Genomic DNA, 22,276 nt, shown 5'->3' on the forward strand with positions numbered 1-22,276 from the left:
ATATCCATCCCCCAAACCAAGCAATATTGCTTCTGGTGCACACTAGCGAGTTAAAACGAGTACTTCAAATATGAGAAAAGTGCTAACAGAATATTGATATACATCCTGCTTGACATTGATGGTTCAATTAAATTTACTGAAAAAAAAGTCATTCAGGATACACATTTGTCCATGCTTAACAAAAAACAAAACGCAACATAATCAAACTCAATACATATTCTTGTTAAAGCCAACTGTAAGCATGCCTAATGCATGGAGAGTTTAGTTTGCACTTTCTTCCACACATATTTATCATATGACAAGGAAACCCCCAAATTAGCTTGATATGGCACAAGTTTATGTCCTCATGCTAATGTCTGTCCCTACAGAGTGACCGCCATGAGGCATACCTGTTGGTGTAGTCGATGGCTACAGCCTTCAGCTGGTTGGCACTGTGAAGATCAGCTAGAACCAGGATGTCAGCTACACTGTCTATTGTCAGGTTGGAGCACAGCGCCTCTTCACACATAACTTTCAGTCGATCCAGAGCGTACTGTGTACCATAGAAGAGTAGACACAAGTTATGTTTTGTTATTTCCACATAATTGTAACAATTTGTCTAGCTACATATCAACTTACCACTCTTCAAACCAGTTTACACATGAACATTTATGCCACATCGTGAAGAGTCCTCCGCGTTCAACAATGCCCTACTATGTATTACTACAGATTATGATAATACCCCAAAAGACTGCTGCAAAATGTAAAACTACCCGATTCTTGTCTAACAGAGATGCAAATAAAATTTTGACATGAACTCTTCTCACACAAGTTTATCAATTAAACATGAGATTGTGTGACCAAATCTACTTGGTAATAACTCTGCTTTCTGAATGTAAGAGTCTCCGGATTATGTATGAGAATTTGGGACAATACTATCTGGTAATTGCTGATAAAATGCCATGTAAACTTGCTGGAAGTGGCATCGGGAGGAATGTTTGGCAAATCACTTACGATTTTCTGCAAAATCTATGTCGATACCTCCATGAAAAGTGTTACCTCTGTGGAATTACATGGGACGTTTCAGGATGATTTCATGTCAGGTCGAGAGGGAAGACATTCACAGTTAGGCAGATCATGGTTGTGATGATCTGCCTAACTGTGAAAGATGACTTCACACCAGGTCGAGGGGGGAGATATTCACAGTTAGGCAGATCATCTCTACCATGAAACCTGTATACTTAAAGGACAAGTTCACCCTCATAAACATAAGGATTGAGAGAATGTAGCAATATTAGGAGAACATGTCATTGAAAGTTTGAGTAAAATCGGACAACCCGTTCAAAAGTTATGAATTTTTGAAGTTTTTGTGTAGTAACCGCTGGATGAGAAGACTACTGCAGTGTATGAATAACTTAGATGTCACATGCGTACAACAATATAAGGAAAATATAAAGAGAATTTCACAAAATTCCATCTTTTGCAAAAAGTACATATTCCCTTGACTCGTTACCGACATATGTTAGGGGTAATATTATTCCCCCTGCTTTTAGAAAGAGACAAGTCAAGTGCTCTTTTATTATGCGAAAAAAGTGAAAATATGTTGAATTTTCTTTACATTTTCTTTATCCTGTTGTACGCATATGACTCACAAGCTGTAGTAGTCTCCTCATCCAGCGGTTCCAACACAAAAATTTAAAAAATTCATAACTTTTGCATCGATTGTCCAATTTTCCTCAAACTTTCACTGATGTGTTCTACTAATATTGTTGCATTTTCTCAATCCTTATGTTTATGAAGGTGAACTTGTCCTTTAATGTCGAATATTTCATTTTGCAAAACTCTACCTTATCAGCTGCAGCGAGAAGGTCATCAGCCATCTTTTCCAGGTTTGGGGCCTTCCCTGTGTAAATAAACCTCAAGATCTCCTTGATGACTTCATGATCGACATCGGTGATCTCCACCCGCCCAAGCTTCTTTTCTTCCATTTCATGCTCGAACATGGCACTGAAGACTGGTGATCTCGCTAGAATGATAACAACATACAATGTCATTTGATGAACTGTGATTTCCATTGATTTGCCTGATACACTACTGTGAGCATGTATGACAAAGCACACTAATGTAATTCTCATTTCCTTTGCGGCTCATATGTAAATATCATCAAAAAACTTAATATGGGTCAATCCTGTGTGATGATATTTGGAGCTCATTTCATGTTACTGCATTGTGGTATCTCAATCCAATTTTAGCAATACAAAAAAGAAAAGAAAAGATGGTTGCTACACTGTGTGCACTTTCAATTGTCTAATGATTACGATAATATCATGATGATAACAACAGTAACTTCTTACAGAGCCCATGTTCTGTCAAACAAAGACACTCATGGCGCTACAGAGGCACGACAATGCCAGACATAGAGTGCACGAGGACACTACCAATAAAACAAATATTATGAGGTACAAATGAGATAATTACAATGGAGTTATGTATGCCACAAATCATACAGGTGCTTACTTGTTTGTGATTACTTCAAGATGAAAAAAAAAAATTACCATCAAATACAACACACTTGAAGTATTGTGAATTGGCTGTGAAGGCACCAATGCAGACAGTGTCATTAGTGTATCAAGTGCGAGGCCCATACATCTCAAACAAGAGACTCACAGGATCTAGGGCTCACTGAATATTGCAAGTTCACCTTCCATGCATCGGGGCTACAAAAGAGCTGGGAATGAAAGGGCTATAAAAACTATTCTGCAAAATGAAAGGGTCATCACAAGGGTACTGTAATTTGGAAGGGTCTAAAATAGAGTTGGAAATTGAAGGGTCATAGAACCTGCTCAGCAAAATGAAAGGGAGATCCTATCCCTCCCCCCCCCCCCCCCCCCGAAAAAAAAAAGAAAAATGAGGGATGTTACCTGCTAAACTTGGTGAAAATCCCTCTCAGGGTTTTCAAGAAGAAGACGAAAATGTAAAGGTTCAGGCAAGCTAAAAACCAACCTGCAAGTATTGCTGAGTGGGCCTTGAATTCTCTACCATTGACACAGAGGGTGACATCACTGAAAGCCGATCTTTCAAGCAATGCACTCAGGTCATCCGCTAATCTGCAATCTGGAACCTTGAGCTGTGACTGGTTGGACTGCCCTGAAATGTTGACTGTATCAGCAACAACGCTGACCTACATGCAAAATATAATAAATGTTACAAATACATCAGGATCATAGCTAAATACATCAGGATCATAGGTAAATACATTGCAAAATGCAATGAGTTTCCATAGCTGTTTCAAAATCGCTAACTTGTGTCACTGATAAATGCCGCATAACACATCTTCTTTCTTGCCCAAAGTGTACACAAATAAAATCTAACTTGCCTTTGGACATTCTTTCATGCAATTTGATTCAGACAAGGGAAAGCAAGGAGCACAAACAAATGGCAGCTTTAGTGAAAAAAAAAAAAAAACCCTCCTAAAAGCCTGAAGCATTTCAGGACTCAATATAGATTTCATTCTTTATCGTCATCCACTTTTCCACTACTTCTGGAAGTGTTTTACCATTTATCTGCTTTGTCAACAACTGAATTAGACCACTGAAGTTGGAAGAGACTACATATGCTCCATTGCATGATCTTTAGAGTCACCAAAAATTAATATGCACTGCATAGAAATGTGTAAAATCTACCATTTTACTGCTCCTTTGTGACAGTAATTACTCTTTGTTTATTTGAAAATGCAGCTTTGCTTTCATGTTCACAGAGAAAAATACACTGGCACTTCAGTCTGGTTTGTGAAAAAAGCAAACCAAGGGAAGTGACATCAGGAGGTAAATAGTATACAAATGACGCACAGGTCTGAGTGCGTCAGTCGGAATTGTGTGCATAAGGTAACTATGGAATGCTTAACCCATGAGGCGAAGCTGAGTGGGTTTAGGCTTAATTCCATAGTTACCGCATGCACACTATATTCCGACTGACGCACGAAAAGACATGTGCGTCATCTGATTTATAGAATGGGTAATTTTCTTGTCAAAAACCCATTTTTCTATAGTGTTACCCAATGACAAAATTACTGGATGCATTTCCTTTTGGCTTGCCGTAAACGAGCATGCATCAGTTTTTACTGGACGCATGGCCAACCTGAGTGCGCGAACGCTTGCCTAGTGCGCGAACCTTTGTTACAAGTACGCATACTCTTGCTACAAGTGCGCGATAACATGTTTACCACTGTGACTCAGCGTGCGGCCAGTAAAAATCAACACATAGCTCTCGACCAATCAGATCGCAGCATTCTTGCTACCCATTCTATAATGACTGTCGAAGGGCAGCAGTGAGCTGGAAGCTGTGGTGGCACTGAGGGAGACAGGCTGATAGGAGACAGGGACAGTTATTGCGAAGAATAAGAGAGAGAATCAAGTAAAGGATTTGGAAGTTGGTGGGAGGAGAAAGATGAACCAGAAAAGGGGGGGGGGGGAGAGAAGGTTGGAAAATCATGGAGATAAGAGAGAGAAGTAAAGAAGATGTGAATTTTTCAACAATGTTTGATAAAATATAATGACAGAACAAAGCTGATTAATGATAGCAAGTGCGGAAAGGAATGCAGATTCAAACATTCTGATTGAATGGAAAATGGAAGGTTAGTCCTAACAAGGACTGCTGTGGAAGAAGAAATGTGGGAGAGAAAGTAATAATTCAATGTGTTGTCTGGAAATAGGGGAGAAGAAATGAGAAATTAGTCAAGACAAACATCTGCAAAGTCATGATGTGGCTCTAAAAGGGACCACTAGGTTGTCATGACAATGCGACAGTGTTGTTTACCAAGGGTAGCACTCATTTGGGATGCATTCCACTCAAGCATGGCTTGACACACCACAAATTGGTGGACTGTCCACTACTCACCTCACAGAAGAGTGTCAATTTGTCATCTGGGAGCAGACCATTGGCCTCATCCATGAGAAAGTCCCTGCGAATGAACTTCTTGAAGCCCCAGTCCTTTCCTTGCACAAACTTATATGCCCGTTGACTCTCTGCAAGATACACAAATGAAATGAGAAACAGATCGTTACACTTTAGAACTCATCTTCATTCTCCCAATAATGTGAAGGTCAAATTGCCTCCAGGGTAGAACTTTTAAAGGGATGGCATAGTTTTAGTTGAGGTGAGAATTCAGCTTTTAACTGTTTGTGAGATACTTATAAACCTCTATATGAAATATTACAGAGCAAACGATACTAAGGGAATTTAAAGTTTATTTGATGGAAAGTGGTTTTGAAATGGCTGAGATATTCATAAACAAGGTAAAACAAAGTGATCCTAATTAAAAGGTGGGTCCCACCTTTCATTAGGATTGCTTTGTTTTGGATATCTCAGCTATTTCAAAACCACTTTCCATCAAATAAACTTTGAATTCCTCATAGAATTATATAATATGCTCTTTCATATTTCATAAGAGGTTTCTCATTATCTCAAAAAAATAATTGTCAAAAAAAGTTGGAAACCTGAAGCCCCATCTCAACCGAAACTGTACCATCTCTTTAACTTGTTTCACTAGTAAAGATAAAACATAGTTGTGAGAAACCTTTGATGATGTCCACATGCGTCTGTGCAATGAAGATAATGAGAATCTCCCAAAATGGTAAAGTTTTCCTGATGATCAGCGTGATGGTTGCTGAATTTCTTCGATATCAAACAGGTCATTTGATTTGATTTGATTTGATTTATTCACAAAATGCTACATACATTATTCACAAATATGCAAATAGTTTGTACATGAAATATGTTATTATACATCTTGTGTGGATTGTCATAAGCTATGAAAAGCTTGACAACTCACCCATGGCCTTGGTCTCCTCCCGCTTGGCATTGAGGATGGAAAACTTAAACTTGGCCCGGACTTCAGCTTTGTTGCAGGACACCAGGAGTAAATAAAGGGACAGGTAGTCTTTGCTCTCCTCGTCCAGACCCTTGGGGTTCACTCTCAAACACCTGGAAAAATAAACATTTATATGTATCACAATCTTTTGAGCATACCTACCAATTTAACACAAAACATTCTGTTACATTTTATATGGACTCTGATGAGCACACAAGAGTACACGTAGGTGTCAAATATCAAATTACATGATTTTTTTTTCTTACTTGGCAAATGAAAAACAAAAAAGTCCTCAGATGTATACATGTATCCTCCCCCCCCCCCCCCCCACCCCCCCCCCCCCCCCCCCCCCCCCAACGCTCGCGGTCCCTTCCATTCACCACGATGCAAAATGTTGTATTAGTCATGTATGTGGAAGCTAAACGCATCCCATGCTTACAAGGTGAGTCATCAATTTAAAGCACAGGTAGACTTCTGGGGAACCACAGAAGTACTATTGTGACATTGGTTCGTCTCAGTATCACCTGAAAGAATGGATTCTACCACAAGTGTTCAGCAAGGTCTATTCAGATCTACTTTGATACCAAATCTTACAAAATTCCTGAAAATTATTTAGTAATGATGAAATACAGTATATGATTGGTCCCATAATTCTATGTCTGTGCTGGTTCTAATGTTCATCTACAGTATAACATCCTGCCCCTGTCAGAAAATATCTCTGCATAGGAACAGAAAGATAAAACAAGAAGACTTCAATATTGCACACTACAGCAATTGTGTCCAGCGTGTCACCCTCAAATGATGTGCATGTATGATCCACTTTCTTCACAGTGTTGCTGACAGACAGGGAGCACAAATTGTTCCTGCTACTGCTATTGCACATATTAAAAATAGCCTTCATTGGAATCATCATTTGTATAACATACTTTGTAGTACTTGATCCCCCACCAATGATCCACTTCACTAATGTCTTGCTGCATGTCTTATACTTGTCTGATAATTCCTCAAAGAAATGAGGATACCTACCATTTTAACTTGTCATTAGCACCTGATGAAAATGTTGAACTCTTGAGAACTTCACCCATTTCTTCTCGACAGAAGCTGAAGTTGTTGATTGTCCACATGTATGAGAACTTCACCACCTTCACCTGTAGATGTCAGTAAATTGCACAGATTGCTGATCAATAAGTGCACTAAATGTCTCAATGAGGCATAATCACATGCCCACATGATCTCTGATGGCAAGCTGTACAAAGTCTGTATTCTAAGATGCCCTCTTAAGCTCTACCAATATCTTGCCATACTGGTAATTAATCCACTGTACAGCATCAACACCATTACAATCCCTTTACTGTAGTTTGCTATAGTAAACAACATGAAAAAAAATAACTGCAGAGCATCGGAAAGTCTGAAGCATTGTCTTGATTTCCCATTTGAATGATTCCTTGTCGTAATACTAAATTGTCTTTGTTCAAAAATGGAGCAATGACAGAAAGATGTTCTTGCAGCAGTCCATACTGTCATAACTTTTTGACAGTTTTTGCAAGTCCCGAGAGTCACGAACTGTTTTTGTAAAACCAATATCAACGTTAAAGAATTAAATAGTAAAAGCTGTACTGTTCACATGACAGTAGGCAACGTCTGGCAAATTTATTCTTTGATACAGTCTGAAAACTTCATGAACCAGCATGCAAACTTTTGCAATTCTGAGAATCAAAAACAACTAGAAACGTCGCTATGGTAACTGGTATGCCTCCGTCATAATGCATGATTCTCCAAATAGGTCTAGATAGTATATATGTGGACAATGTGTGATTACATTTTCACAAAATTGGCAAAATATTAAAATGACAAGTTTGTCACAAATGTGTTGAATGCTCACCTTCCTTGACCTAGATTTAATTAGGTGAATAGGAGAGCATGTACAGCGTATTTGGAATTTAAGGACGTTAACTTGACTTTGACCCATTCATACCTGGTTATGCATTGAGTAATTTCAAGGTATGGAGAAAAAGTGCAATTTCTGTATTTGAATAGTACATTGTTACCATTTTCATCTGGCCTTTGACCCTAAAATCCATAGGATAATCACTGTCAGGCAGAACATGCATAAATATGTAGTACGTTTCAAGATAACTTGAGCCACTTCCAAGATATGGAGGAAAACTTAGTTCAGCACTTTCACTTGATCTTTGACCTTTTGACCTCTGAGGCAAAAACAAAAGAAAAAAAAAAAACTTTCCAGAGAATCTCTATTAGGTTATACATGCATTCACCAAGTGTAAAACAAAATAATCCTGCTGGCATTGCATAAACATGAGGGAAATAATAAAATTTTGAAGTGTTTGCCCTTGACCCCTGACCTTTGACCCCATTAACCCTAAATTCTCTAGATAATCACTGCCAGTCAGTACATGTATACATACTATGTTCCATGAAGATACCTTGAACAATTTCCAAGGTACAGAGAAAAAAAGTGAAGTTTTAATATTTTTACTTGACCTTTTGACCTTTGACCTCATGACCCAAACTTTCACCAGAGAATCTTAATCGGGTAATACATGTATACGCTAAGTTTCAAGAATATATCTTCAGGCATTGCATAGATATAATGGAAATAGTGAAATTTTATGTATTTGCCCTTGACCTTTTGACCTTGAGCATGTGCACCCAAAAGTTGATAGGCACAACTTCACCCCCTAATACACATACATGCCAAGTTTCATTAGGATACCTCAAAAGGTTATGATAGTTACCCTGTCCACAAAATTCATTACGGACGGACGGACGGATGGACGGACAACCCGAAACATAATGCCTCCGGCACCACTTCGTGGCGGAGGCATAAAAACAAACTGAAGAAAACTTACTGTCATTGTTAATTTGTAAACAGCAACTTTCTACATTTGCAGTTGCATTTGACCTGTGCAGATACAATTTTGTATACTGCCTGGGAATACAGTTTTTATTGTACTCCATGTTCATAATTTTGTATCTATGTGTGGGTGAACGTTGTGATAATCTACACTTGTACAGTACATTTCTTGATGATACTTTCATGAAAGAAAATATCTTTCTGTAGTAACATGTTACAAAAGATTAATTTCTAAGAAGTACATTTAATGCACTCAGACTCATGGGTTGTGAGATCTATAAAATGCATAAAAATGTTCAGTTGCCCTAGGCCATCGCCCCCTAGTTTTCCTACATTGTAGAATGTACAGTACAGTACATGCAAACCAATAATTACCATGAATGGCAACATTGTACCCCCGTATGCACTTCAACAAGACTTCTTCTTCTGGAATCATACTAAATAATAATTGGACTTTGATCTTCCACTCACAATCTGCTTTCATACATGATGGTTCTAATGCTTATAAAAGGATTTCACACTGACAAAAAACTCTTTTGTAATTACACTCCCAAAATGCATTTCTAAACACGTTGAGAGTCACAAAATGGTCAGATACTAAAATTAGTCTCCTTGCTGACTGTACAACATTCCACAAACACTTGACTGTGGCTCAACAATCCACACAACTCTTGATATACTTCCCTGCATAAGTACACTTTGTACATATGCATATATACATTGTACCTCCACTTACATTGTATGCATGCACCATGGTAACAATGATTACTAGGTCAAACTATACACATCTCCTCTATCACATTTTAGAGATAAACTGTTCATGATTGTAGACCACCATTGGCTACACATGATTTGAGAAACACATAATTACAAACTTTTGTAGTTAGGGTGATTGAACTCACAATTACAGATACTTGATTAGCATGACCGTGTTTCTAAACATGTTTACAAAAGAGTCCTTTTGTTAATCATGAAGATATTATTGACCTAGAAATCTGGAATGAACAAATTGTGAGTGATGCAGAAAAAAAGTAATGTAGAAGGCTTGCAGCTTATTCAGCATACCTCAGAATACAGACACTGGATTGTATGACAAACATGGGATAGTATTGCTGTACATCATGTATAGTTGTATGCTGAAGTCAAGAGTCTCCTCACTTTATGCAGACTTGCAATGTAATTGTGAGTCTGCAGCCCAACGAGGTTGGAGGGCTTTGCTGTCAATGTTAATAGGCTGCTTATGAAGTCTAGCCAGCAGTCATGCCAACGTCCTGCATTTTCTCAGACACTGCTGCAACTTGAGCACTTGCCTTGCTCCCAATACCGCAGATTGAATTCCCTCAAAACCAAATATCAGCCAAAGAGATCTCCCGTCGAAATACCTTACTCTCTCAAAAACCTAATATCAGACTCCTTCAAAATCCAATATTGCACTCGGGGCTGTTTACATTTGTCAATCAGCATATATTCCTGCCAATGGAACTGTACAGTCCCGCATGTGTGCCCGCAGTGGATAAAAACAGCATGTCAGGTTTCTCAAAATCTGAATGCTCAAAAAGTACAATTGAGACCTACAGGCTGTAGATGTACATCCTACATTGTAGGCCTACATATATGTACAACATTGTACCAGCAATCTTCTGGCTGCAGTGAACTACAATGTACGTCTGAATTCATGTTGTACATTAGATCTTCTACATTCTTTCCAGAATTTTAAGACAAGATATGGTTTATGACATGGTAATCATTCAAATACTAATATACATATTATATAATAAAGCTTCTATTGAATACCAGGACCGGTATTCAATAAAATGAGATAAGCATTCACAAGTCAGAAAATCTTATTTTCTGTCTAAGACAAAATTCTTTGCCAAAGTGCTTATTCCATAAGATTTGGCTAAGTATTTGTCTCAGGATTAGGCTAAGAACTGGGAGCACAGTGGCATACTGGATTGTAGGGCTGTACCGTCATGACCCACAACACAAAGAGAACTTAGCGATCGCATTGCAATTGCTTTGAGTTTTGATACTTTACATCATTTTTTGTCACCTCAAACTCATCTAATGTAAATCTTCATTAGTGAGACTTCATATCTATGCTATCAATATTGACATGTATACACATTTCACAACTTACAGAAAATGAAGATTTATGCAGCATGTGCGAACAGTACATCTGATAATCAGCAGTTCACGCGATCTGAATGTACTTTTAAAGTCACGCTGTCAACCGTGCTGCTACCAAAGAGCGCATGCACGCAATAGATCGCTGCACTTCCAGCCACGCACGCGCGCGCATAATTTGCGGAGTGGTCAACTCGCCATTTTGAATTCTGCAACGATGAACCCCGACGGTCGGGGACTGCGCTAGAAAGTGCCATTTTTTTGTTCAATGGACCTATCGTGAGGGCTCTCTATGGACTTACGTACCTTCTGTAATATCAGCACTTAGTAACGTACAAATGTCTATTTAATGTATAAATTGATAAGTTTTGTAGTTGTGTTGTGGTTCCCCACTTTGATGGCGAGGCTCCGACTGTCTGACCCTGTGCTTTGCACAGCATCTGGTCGGGCTATCGTATGTGTAGTTTTGTGTATCAAGTCAGGCAAATGATTTAGTGATGTTCACGTGGTGTGATAATGTGGTGTGATGTGGTTGCTGTGAGTTTTGAGTCAATTGTCAACAACTATAACCCAAAAAGATCTTAAAGGGGATGGCTAGTAACTGATCAGTGGAAATGCTGGGGGATGATTGTTCCAATCCTTGTGGGATTCATTTAAGAGTACATTTATATATCCAGGGTGGTCCACAACTTGAAATTGTAGCATGTTGCAAGCTCAGAATCTGAGAATATTGCAGAAATTGAATATGCGCGGAGCGCACACGATGAGTACGTAGTACGCAATGTTTTGCTGCTTATCTCTCTTTGTGCTGCTTACATTCAATGTTCTCTCTCATGTTTTGCACACAAATATCTAAAGTACCTGGTAGTTTGATGTTTCTTATGTTATGCACATGTTTTGCACATTATTGAATACTTTTACTTTGAGCTTGTTGCAAATTCTTAAGGATGTTGCATAGCATGTTGCTGGCTTTTTAGGATGTTGCACAAGAATTTTAGCATGTTGCAGCAACATGCTAAAACCCCTCGTGGACCACCCTGTCAATATATTGTGGTGTGAAAATTATTTGCTTCAGAATGGTTTCATATTCAAGTAATGCGCAGGTTGGCATGCCTGAACAGTGACTGTTCAGGATTATGCCTAGCTCGTAAATCTGAAAAAAAAAATGCCCTAAAGTTTATAAAATATCTTTATGGCAGCTTTCTTAGACAACCAAATGGCTACAACAAATTGTTAAGACTTAAGCAAAATGTCTTCTAAGTTTATTGAACACTGGCCCAGGTATTTTGATAAGTACAGTGTAAACTACACTGTACATTTGTATATTGAACACCTAATGATGGGCAGGTAATGTGTGCATGATACTGCTCTACTGCAAAACCAATGAGCTATGGAATGACCTGGTACTGCTAAATAGGAGTGAATATTTTTACCCACGCCGATGTAATCGGCAGGGGGTTATGTAAAGGGTTCCGTATGTTTGTTTGTTTGTTTGTTTGTTTGTTTGTTTGTTTGTTTTTTGTTTGTTTGTTTGTTTCTTTGTATGTTTGTTTGTTTGTTTGTTTGTTTGTTTGTTTACAAGATAACAAGAGAACGGGTAAACGGATTTGCACGAAATGTTCAGGGAATGTTTGGATAATGACAGGAAAGAATCGATTAGATTTTGGTGATAATCGGTTGACCCTTGCAAATTCTGTGTGACCTTGAAGTTTTGACCCCATGGTATAGTGACCACTCCGAACATTTTCCGTTTCTTTGCGATTTTCCGCTACCATACAAATATGGCGCGCCATTTGATCAATAATGCCGATTAACTGTTCATCGCCGAAAAACACTGTTTATCGGCGATAAACACTGAAAAAACACTGTTTATCGGCGATAAACAGTGTTTATCGAACGAAAAACACTGTTTATCAAGTGATAAACAGTGTTTATCGAGAAAAACTATGTTTATCGACCAAGTGATAAACAGTGTTTATCGAGGAAAAACTATGTTTATCGATCGACCGATAAACAGAGTTTTTTGTGATAAACACTGTTTATCGACCGCCGATAAACGGTGTTTATCGAGAAAAATTCAGTTTATCAGTTGATAAAGGTGTGATAAACAGAGCTTCATCTTGATAAACAGAGTTTATCGCTCGATAAACAGAGTTTATCGCTTGATAAAGTGTTTATCGCCGATAAACAGTGTTGTTGGTCGATCGGCGCGCCATATACAAAAGCGTATCTCCCAAACGATCCGACTTCGCTGCATGCAACTCTGTTCGTAAGACGATCCAACTTCGCTGCTCAACACCATTCGTAAGAATTTCGAAATTTACGTTTATTTGAGGAACTATGTCCTTCTTGATTTATGAAAGTTCGGGGTTCGCTCTCCGTCGTCACAAACTGTCCCGTATTTGGTGATTTTTCAAATTAACATTGATTCTTTTTTTGTTTGTTTGTTGGAGGAGCATTCCTCAATCATGAAATAATTTTGCTCGGTCCCAGTCACACTGCACGATATGCGCACTCATTGTCAATGCGTGTTCAAGGCCGGTGAAAATGCATCGCGCTCTACCCTGTTGGCGCAAAATTGCATCGCGGACGTTGCGGCGCTCGTTGGTGACCGAATACTGGTGCAGTAGATATTTGCATTCAACCCTTGCATTGAATAATTGCCGTAGGGGGGTAATTGCCCAGGGGGTACGTAAATTTTGTTTTTCTTTCTACCCACGCCGATGAAAATCGGCAGGGGGTTATGTAAAGGGTTCCGTATGTTTGTTTGTTTGTTTGTTTTTTTGTTTGTTTGTTTGTTTGTTTGTGTACAAGATAACAAGAGAACGGGTAAACGGATTTGCACGAAATGTTATGGGGATGTTTGGATAATGGCAGGAAAGAATCGATTAGATTTTGGTGATAATCGGTTGACCCTTGCAAATTCTGTGTGACCTTGAAGTTTTGACCCCATGGTATAGTGACCACTCCGAAAATTTCCCGTTTCTCACTTTGCGATTTTCCGCTACCATACGAAAACATAAACTCCCAAACGATCCGACTTCGCTGCTCAAATGTTCGTAAGAATTCCGAAATTTACGTTTAGGCCTATTTGAGGGACTATGTCCTTCTAGATTTATGACAGTTCGTTCTCCGTCATCACAAACTGGCCCGTATTTTGATGATTTTTCAAATTAACATTGATTGTTTTTTTCGTTGGAGGAGCATTTGCTCGGTCACAGTCACACTGCACGATATGCGTGCTCAATGTCAATGCGTGTGCAAGGCCGCTGAAAATGCATCGCGCTCTACACTGTTGGTGCAAAATTGCATCGGGGACGTTGCGGCGCTCGTTGGTGGCCGAATACTGGTGCAGTAGACATTTGCATTCAACCCTTGCATTGAATAATTCCCGTAGACACTAATCATAGGGGTAATTGCCTAGGGGGTACGTAAATTTTGTTTTTCTTTTGCGCTTTTGTGGATACAATCGTACCATCAAAGATCGTACACTCATACGACCTTTGATATCATCACACTCTCGGCTTGCTATAATCAAAATATCCCGCAAGAAAACGGCGTATTTCTCGATTTTTAGCGCTTTTTCCGCGACCCGTCGCGTAGACAATACTCTTAAAACTGGACTTAATTCGCGCGCGCTTGGAAAAGTTCCGATTCTGCACTTTTGACTGTGGACTTTGGGATTTTCGATGGATTTTTGGAGGAGACTTGAGGACTTTCCTGTACGTGAATGAGTGTTAATACCGTATGTGTAATGATGTGATTTGCGTGTGATGTGACTGTAGAACCAAAGATCGTACACTTCAGTGTACGATCTTTGGTAGAACTCACTGGCTGGTGATAAAGCACACTGGCAATTAAGTGGCCGAATTCTGGTAGATGACCGAATGCACATTATGTTTACCCCGACTTTGTACTTAGGCGTGGGTCTGCCGCCTTTGACGGCCCCTCTCTAGTTTTTTTTGTGCTCAGCTGGGCAAAATAAATTTTGTGTGTTTTCAATTCCTCAGAATAAAAAGAGATTATATAATATCATTACATAAACTAGAAATGTCGCTATGGTGACTGGTATGCCTCCGCCATAATGTATGATTCTCCTAATAGTTCTATAGTATGTCTTGACAATGTGTGATGACAATTTCATCTACTGTAAATGGCAAAATATTAAGTTGACATGTTATAATGTGTAGAATGTTCACTTTCCTTCAAGGTACAGAGAAAAAGTGTAATTTCTGTGTTAAATATTAAATTGTTAGCATCTTGACCTGGCCTTTGACCCTTGACCCTATGACCTGAAGACAATCACTGTCAGGCACAACATGCATATAATATATGGTCAGTTTTACGGTAAAGGGTGTAACTTTCAATTTTTAGCCTTTTGGCCCACCCTGAACACATAGATTTACAGATCTCAAAGATTTTTTCCCATGTGAGTCACCTTATGAGTAGCCACCTTGGGTAGCATAATCAGGTCCAGGTATTGATGCGTTTTGTTTTGACAGTCACATATGTACCCTAAAAATGACTATTTTGTTGCATTGAAATTCATATAACATTTTTGAAATGTTAATAATTTTCTACAGCAACTGCAGAGATCTAATTTTTTATGTTAAAAGCATAGTTGTATGGTCAATTGAAATGACCAAATTAGTTTGGTTTGTATCTGGCCCTTTATTTTAGAATACTATGACTTCAAATCTGAGGTTTCGGAGGCTTCATTTTCCGTTAACAATTGTTTACAAACTTTGATGGACAGTAATAATCAGTGGATGTGTTTTGGTTACTTTCTTTTATGCTGAAAATAGTAAGGTACAGCTAAACTTTCGACTTACATCAAAGTTTACTTGATTCTAGGGCTATTTGAAATTTTGTGATAATTTTATTCCATCAAGTGAAATTTCCGTTAGCAGTTTTGAAGCCTCCGAAACAAAGTGTTTAGTCAAATAATATGAATATAGATAAGAGAAGCGACCTAATCTATATGTCAAAATGTAGGATATGGGGGCCTAACCTAATAGACCAAAAATAGTTAAGATCTGCCAAACTCTCTGAAAATAGGAGACAATACAAATTTTCCGTTAACACGTGAAGCCTCCGAGACGCATTGAAGCCTCCGAAACAGCAAAAACATCTAATTTGACATTTCTGATAAATTCTTTGAGTGTCTGCCCCAAATTATGCCATGAAATCATCAACAGACATAGACAGACAACAAAAATAATAAAAACATTATGATACTGCAATAATTTTTTGAGCTAATACACTTAGAAAAAGTGGTTTCGGAGCCTTCAAAAGGATGTTAACACTGCATTTTTGTGATTTTCTCTGGACAAAATCAAATTAGATTTATTGTTCACCCACCCAATGATCGCTTATGACATATCTAAAGATATTTAATCACATTCAGTTTTCTGGCTGCTTTGTTTACTCACCAATATAGATTTACTATATGATTTACCTATTTTTCTTAAACAGTGCAGATGTGTCCTACATAAGTCACCTTTTCATTCAGCAATAAAATATTAGCAGATGAGGATGTTGCCCCACAAATATGTTTAAACAGTGTATATCAACCAAAAAAGACACAATTTACCCATCACTTTCTACATAACATACATGATTTTCATAAAAACATAAGGCATACCAAATTAATTTTCCAGATGTTTCAGAGGCTTCATTTTATGTTAACAGCATGTAAATGGAATGTTCTGATTACAATTTTGTAATTCTAAGTCTATCAAATAACTGTTTGGACTGAATGAGACTTAATGATTCCTCAAGCAAGGTATAGATAGTTGTTTAAATGTATGAAAAGCATTTATTTTGTAGGTTTCCTTTTGAAACAATGAAACAGGCTAGATATTGTGAGTAATGAAAGTGACTTCCAGCTTGCGTGCATGCCCACATCATGCAACAGTAGTGCAACAAAGCAAGTAGTTGTGGATACATCAATGTTCTTAAGTTGGATAACTCATTTTTACTCTTGAGAGCAGTTGAAGTGTTGTGACCATATTTGTACCACTCTTTTGACTGGTTAGACTTTGATAATGAAGACCAAACAATTACTTGATTATTTAGTGTTAAATACACTTTTTTTTAAAAGAACTGAACACTATTCCTGAAGATTCAAGGACTTTAATAGATGGTTATTCAAGAGGGAAGCATACACTTAACTAAGAAATATATTACTTTTGAATTTAAGGTTGTATCTTTTATTCATGATCCAGAGCAAATGGTGGAAAATGCTTTTTGGATTTTTACACTTTTGACTCACTATCATCTGAGTGTAATAGTTTCGAAACACAATCTTTTACATGTCCATTTATAACCCATTGACAAATCCATTCCATTGTTACTCACATGGCATTTGTTTTTGCCATACTAAAATCTTGACTTTTTCAGCTTTCCATTTCTTAACAAGTTCTTTGGCTTTCATTTCCAATACTTATTTGGAGGAAAATAATTAATCAATAAATTTGTGATTGGATTTGAAAATAGCTAACATCTTGCAGATTATCATTTCTGTGGTGTGACTTGGATCACAGGGTACTGTTTTGGAATTTTTGACATTTGATTACTTCATTCAGACAGGTTTTCATATCAATCTGTATGTCAGATCTGATGCATGTAAGGTGCAACACAATCTTGATACTATACCCTGATTGATTTTCCATACTTTATCATGCTAGCAGTGACCACTTGATTATTTTTAATTAAACAAAATGTAACTTGTGTTACGAAACATCTCTTCGCATACATGTGTGAGACTCTATGACATGTTTGCGGATGTAGTTCTAAGGGCGGACGTCCACTTGGGCGCGGACAAGCCCCGGAAGGGTTGCGGAAACGAATTTTGTTATTTCGGCATCCTGTCCGCGACAGACGCGGAATAACTTTGTGAATCGGCTTGTCCTGGGACATTCCGCGGACTGTCCGCGGACTGTCCGCGGACTGTCCGCGGACTGACTGCGGACATTCCTAGGAATCACTCCGGAAGAGCGCGAAATACCTCGGAATATGCTAATCGTAGCCGGGTAGCGCGGAAACATCTAGGATTACACCAGGAATGAACGCGGACAATCAGGATGCCTTCCGGACAACACAAGTTAGGCATGCGGACAAACTGCGGACAATACCAGGAATAAATTTGGCGCTGACTTTGACTTTTCCTCATTTGACTGCTAGCCGTCATTGATGATATTATATTAATATGATTGGTCAATATTATTTGATAAATGTGACCACCAAAAGTCCAAGAATAGGATTGTCTGCATGTCGGCTGACGACTCATTTTTTTTTTTTGATTTGTCTCATCTGGGAGAACAATTTTTCCTCTGCCTACAGTCACATGGATGATATTCGCAAACCGTTTGAACCATATATATATATATATATATGGTTACCGCGTCCAAATTTTGGTCTCGATCAAAATTTGGACGCGGAAATTTTTCTCTCTCCCGAAAGTGCGGAAACGCCCGGACATGTTTAGGACAGTGAGCGGACACGTTCAGGAACGTGCGGACAGGTTCCCGAAGGAGTGCGGAATACCAAATTTGCATTCCGGGGCTTGTCCGCGTCTTGTCCGCGCCCTAGTGGACGCCTGGTGTTAGTGCAGTAAATGGACAGTAATGGTTGGGATAGGATTGTTTATAAATGACATATAGACCTCTACTTATAAATAGCCTGTTGCCATGGGATACATGTAGTTTACATGGGTGGGTGACTGGAGAAGTTATGTTCATGAAGAACAATATTGACATGATTGAAATCTTTATAATCTGTTTAGTCCTGGCTTTTCTGGAAAAAGTTACAAGCCCCTAACTATTTTGAAATTCAAAGGGTTAAAACTGTAGTCTGTGGGTTTATATACTATTTAAAACAAACTTGTGGGTTTCTAAAAAAATTAGATATTTTTAAACACATTTGCTGCTTTTTAATCTTTTGCTAAAAAGGTTGTCATTTTTAGAAACAGTAAAAGTTCTGTTAGCAATTTCTCAATGCGTACCTTCAAAAACAGGCCTCCTAGCTGTCACAGGAGTCACACTAACTGGAATTTTATAAAATAACTATAAAAAAAGAAGCCTTTGAAGAATTAAAAAAAAAAGAAAAAGAAAATGATATGAAACAGGGGTGACTTGTATACCACAGAAAAAGACAGTAAAGTTCTAACTATCATATATTATAGGGAACTATACATTTGGTCAACATTTTTTCTTTTTAATTCAAATTCGTACACAGTCATGGGTAGGGTATGTACATTTATCTTTTCAACAGGCGATTCAAAAAGATGAATGGGATCTTGACCATTTCAATTTCTATTGAGCTCCATGATAATATCACCAATATATTGATTATTCCAACTCCATTTTGATGATGACAGTTTGATGATGACCCTTACAGTGTACATGGAATGGCTGATCGGTGTTTAAGATTGCTGTTCTATGACCATGATCACTGCATTTGATAGCTATAGTAGGGGGTATCAGGCATGGTCATATGCAAAAGAATGTTTATAAGCCTTTTTTCCCCTTTCTATATTTTACAATGCTATGTTGTAATCTAACCGTCATGCCATCACATAGTCTATTTTCTATCCCTTTCTCATCAACAGTTGAAATTGATTTCACATGTATATAAAACAATTATGATGGATGGTTTATGTCAATATACATCCCACAAACTGCACAATCAGCTGCATTAAAGTACTTCATATCACCTTTAAAATGGACCATTTTTGCATGTTAACAGTCATGATGAAGCCTCCAAAACATGCGTTGCTGCTAACTTTAAGCCGCAAAAAAAAAAAGATGTTCCTAATCAGTGTACTTTTATTGCTACTGTTGCAGTTTCCTTTAGAATGATATTGCCTCATGTAATGTCATAAATTCGAACTGAGCATTACTCAAAGTGTACACAGTTTGTTATTCACTTTTGTGGTAGCCAATTTCCTTTAATGAGTACAATTTGTATGAAGGGTAAACATTATGCACTGCCATAAAATGTACATCTGTATACTGTTATTCACATTTTATTGATGCCTTGTTCTTATTCTAGCATGTAGTGATAGTTGCTTACTGTAGTTTTATTATTTTAAGTGAATACAGGACTAGAACTTTGTGTTACCAGTTTTGAAGCCTCCGAAACACACTAGTTTGTTAACTGAAGCCTCCGAAACTCACAAGTCTGAAAATTTCAACTTTGTCAAAAATAATCAAATTTCTTTGGGATTTGGGTTGATAAATGTTTGTTACCAAGAGATAATTTAGGGCTATGTTTAGAGTGGCTCTTGCTTCTAGAACATTCTTTTAACTTAAAAATAGTTTGTCAGGTACCATTTTTACCTTGGAATTTGAAGTTCACATCCAAATAATTGCAAGAGCGAATATCTGTTGGGGGAAAAGTGTTTTTATATTTCAAATATATGTTCACAGCAAATGAAAAGTTGCATTACCTCCACCATTTATCTTCATTTGGTTGCTGTGGGTGACCAAAACATTCTTGTTGTTTTTACCTAAATTTATCTAAAATTCCATAATAGTCACTTCATTTTTCATATTTAGCCTAAGAATTAAGCTCTGGAATGACAAAATATTGAAAATATAGACATTCCTATATAAAATAAAGGCAAAGATAAAAATGGAAACACAACTTTAATTTTTGACCCTTGCCACATCAAAGTTACACCCTTTACTGTAAAACTGACCATATTCGTTTCATGATGATACCTTGAGCCACTTCTGAGATATGAAGGAAGAAGTAAAATTTAGCACTTTCACTTGACCTTTGACCTTCTGACCTTTGACTTTTTGGCCAAAAACTTCCCAGAGAATCTTCATTGGGTAATACACAAAATTTCAAAAAAAATCCGGCAGGCATTGCAAAACTACGATGGAAAAAGTGAAATCTAATGAATTGACCTTGACCTTTGACCTCGATCTTTGATCTCATGACCCCAAAATTTCCTAGATAATCACTGCCAGTCAGTACAGTACATGCATGTACTATGTTCCATGAAGATACCTTGAACCATTTCCAAGATACGGAGAAAAAAGTGAAATTTCAACATTTTCACTTGACCTTTGAACTTTGACCTCATGACCCAACACTCTCACTAGAGAATCTTTATTTGGTGATACATGTCTACACTCAGTTTCAAGAAAATAACATCAGGCATTGCATAGATATGGGGGAAATAGTGAAATTTTGAGCATTTGACCTTGACCTCTGACCTTTGACCTTGAGCATCTGCACCTAAAAGTTGACAGGCACAACTTCACCCCCTCATACATATACTGTACCTGGCAAGTTTCATTATGATACCTCAAACGGTTTTTTAGTTATGCTGTCCACAAAATTGATTACGGACGGACGGACAGACGGAAGGATTGACGGACGGACGGACGGACGGATGGACGGACGGACGGAAGGACGGACGGATGGACGGACGGAAGGACGGAAGGATGGACAACCCGAAAACATAATGCCTCCGGCGACACTTCGTGGCGGAGGCATAAAAAGGCAAAGACATTTGTCCACTAAATTGTGCTTCTTTCTTGATGCACAAAATGTGTGAAAATTCTATATCACAAAAATCTCCACACTTGGGTAGCATACAGCCAGTAGCATACATTATATGTACGTACAGTGTACCTTTTCTAATCATCCATCACATAAGATGCATTGTACATACATGTAATAGCTATGCTACTTTTGTATGGTCAAAAACTAGCAATAAAATAATCCTTTTTCACCCATTACTTGTCAAATATCAATATTACTTTTCATTAATCTGCTGCTAAAACAAACACTACCATAATTGTACACAAGATTCTCAAAAGACATCCACAAGCGTTAATCCAGGGTTTTGGTGACTCATGACAGAATTTGACGCAATTCATAGTCACACAATTCATCTACCAGCAAACAATTTGATGCAGCACAGCAAATTTGATACATTCTAAGTCTTCACTATTCATGTACCAGCAAACAATTTGATAACTTAGTACAGTAAATACAAATGCCACAGCCAAAATAAGCTCACCTGAAAGTAGTGATTTAAACAATGGGCACTTATAAATTTTAGGGCATTCTCAAATAAGCATCTAAAGGACTTTGTTTGCTTCTTTTTTTAGATATTGACTGACCTCAATATGTTAACACTGCTTCCTGCATAAAAATGAACATATCTTTCATCATAAAAACATACATACATGTGTGTCACTGATTTAATATTTCTTTTTGGGCATACAACTGTGCAAAGCAGTCCAAGGAAATGATATGATCTTATATTACAGTGTAGATGAGTATAAACTATAGCATATAAGAAAAGTTCAAATTTGTGAGTTAGAGATAAAATGACTACTGTAAAACGAGGAATTTTCGCGTGCATTTTAATTTCGCAAATTTCGCCAAAATTTGCGAAATTA

General features: G+C 37.8%; 1 protein-coding gene across 1 annotated transcript in view; it reads right to left on the reverse strand.

The window, feature by feature from the left end:
* The window catches only part of LOC139709087 (speckle-type POZ protein-like), a 35,223-nt gene that overhangs the window by 4,392 nt on the left and 8,555 nt on the right, over positions 1 to 22,276 (reverse strand). Inside the window, exons 3-8 of the mRNA XM_071621049.1 lie at positions 6,875 to 6,996; positions 5,810 to 5,961; positions 4,876 to 5,003; positions 2,983 to 3,160; positions 1,827 to 2,005; positions 390 to 532 (exon numbers count right to left, since the gene is read on the reverse strand). Of these exons, the coding sequence (XP_071477150.1) occupies positions 390 to 532; positions 1,827 to 2,005; positions 2,983 to 3,160; positions 4,876 to 5,003; positions 5,810 to 5,961; positions 6,875 to 6,996 (902 nt within the window). The remainder of the gene's footprint in view (positions 1 to 389; positions 533 to 1,826; positions 2,006 to 2,982; positions 3,161 to 4,875; positions 5,004 to 5,809; positions 5,962 to 6,874; positions 6,997 to 22,276) is intronic.

Source organism: Diadema antillarum, unplaced genomic scaffold, assembly GCF_040938485.1.
Source record: "Diadema antillarum isolate AM-2024a unplaced genomic scaffold, OU_Dant_1.0 seq00001405_RagTag, whole genome shotgun sequence".
In the NCBI taxonomy this organism is placed as follows: domain Eukaryota; kingdom Metazoa; phylum Echinodermata; class Echinoidea; order Diadematoida; family Diadematidae; genus Diadema; species Diadema antillarum.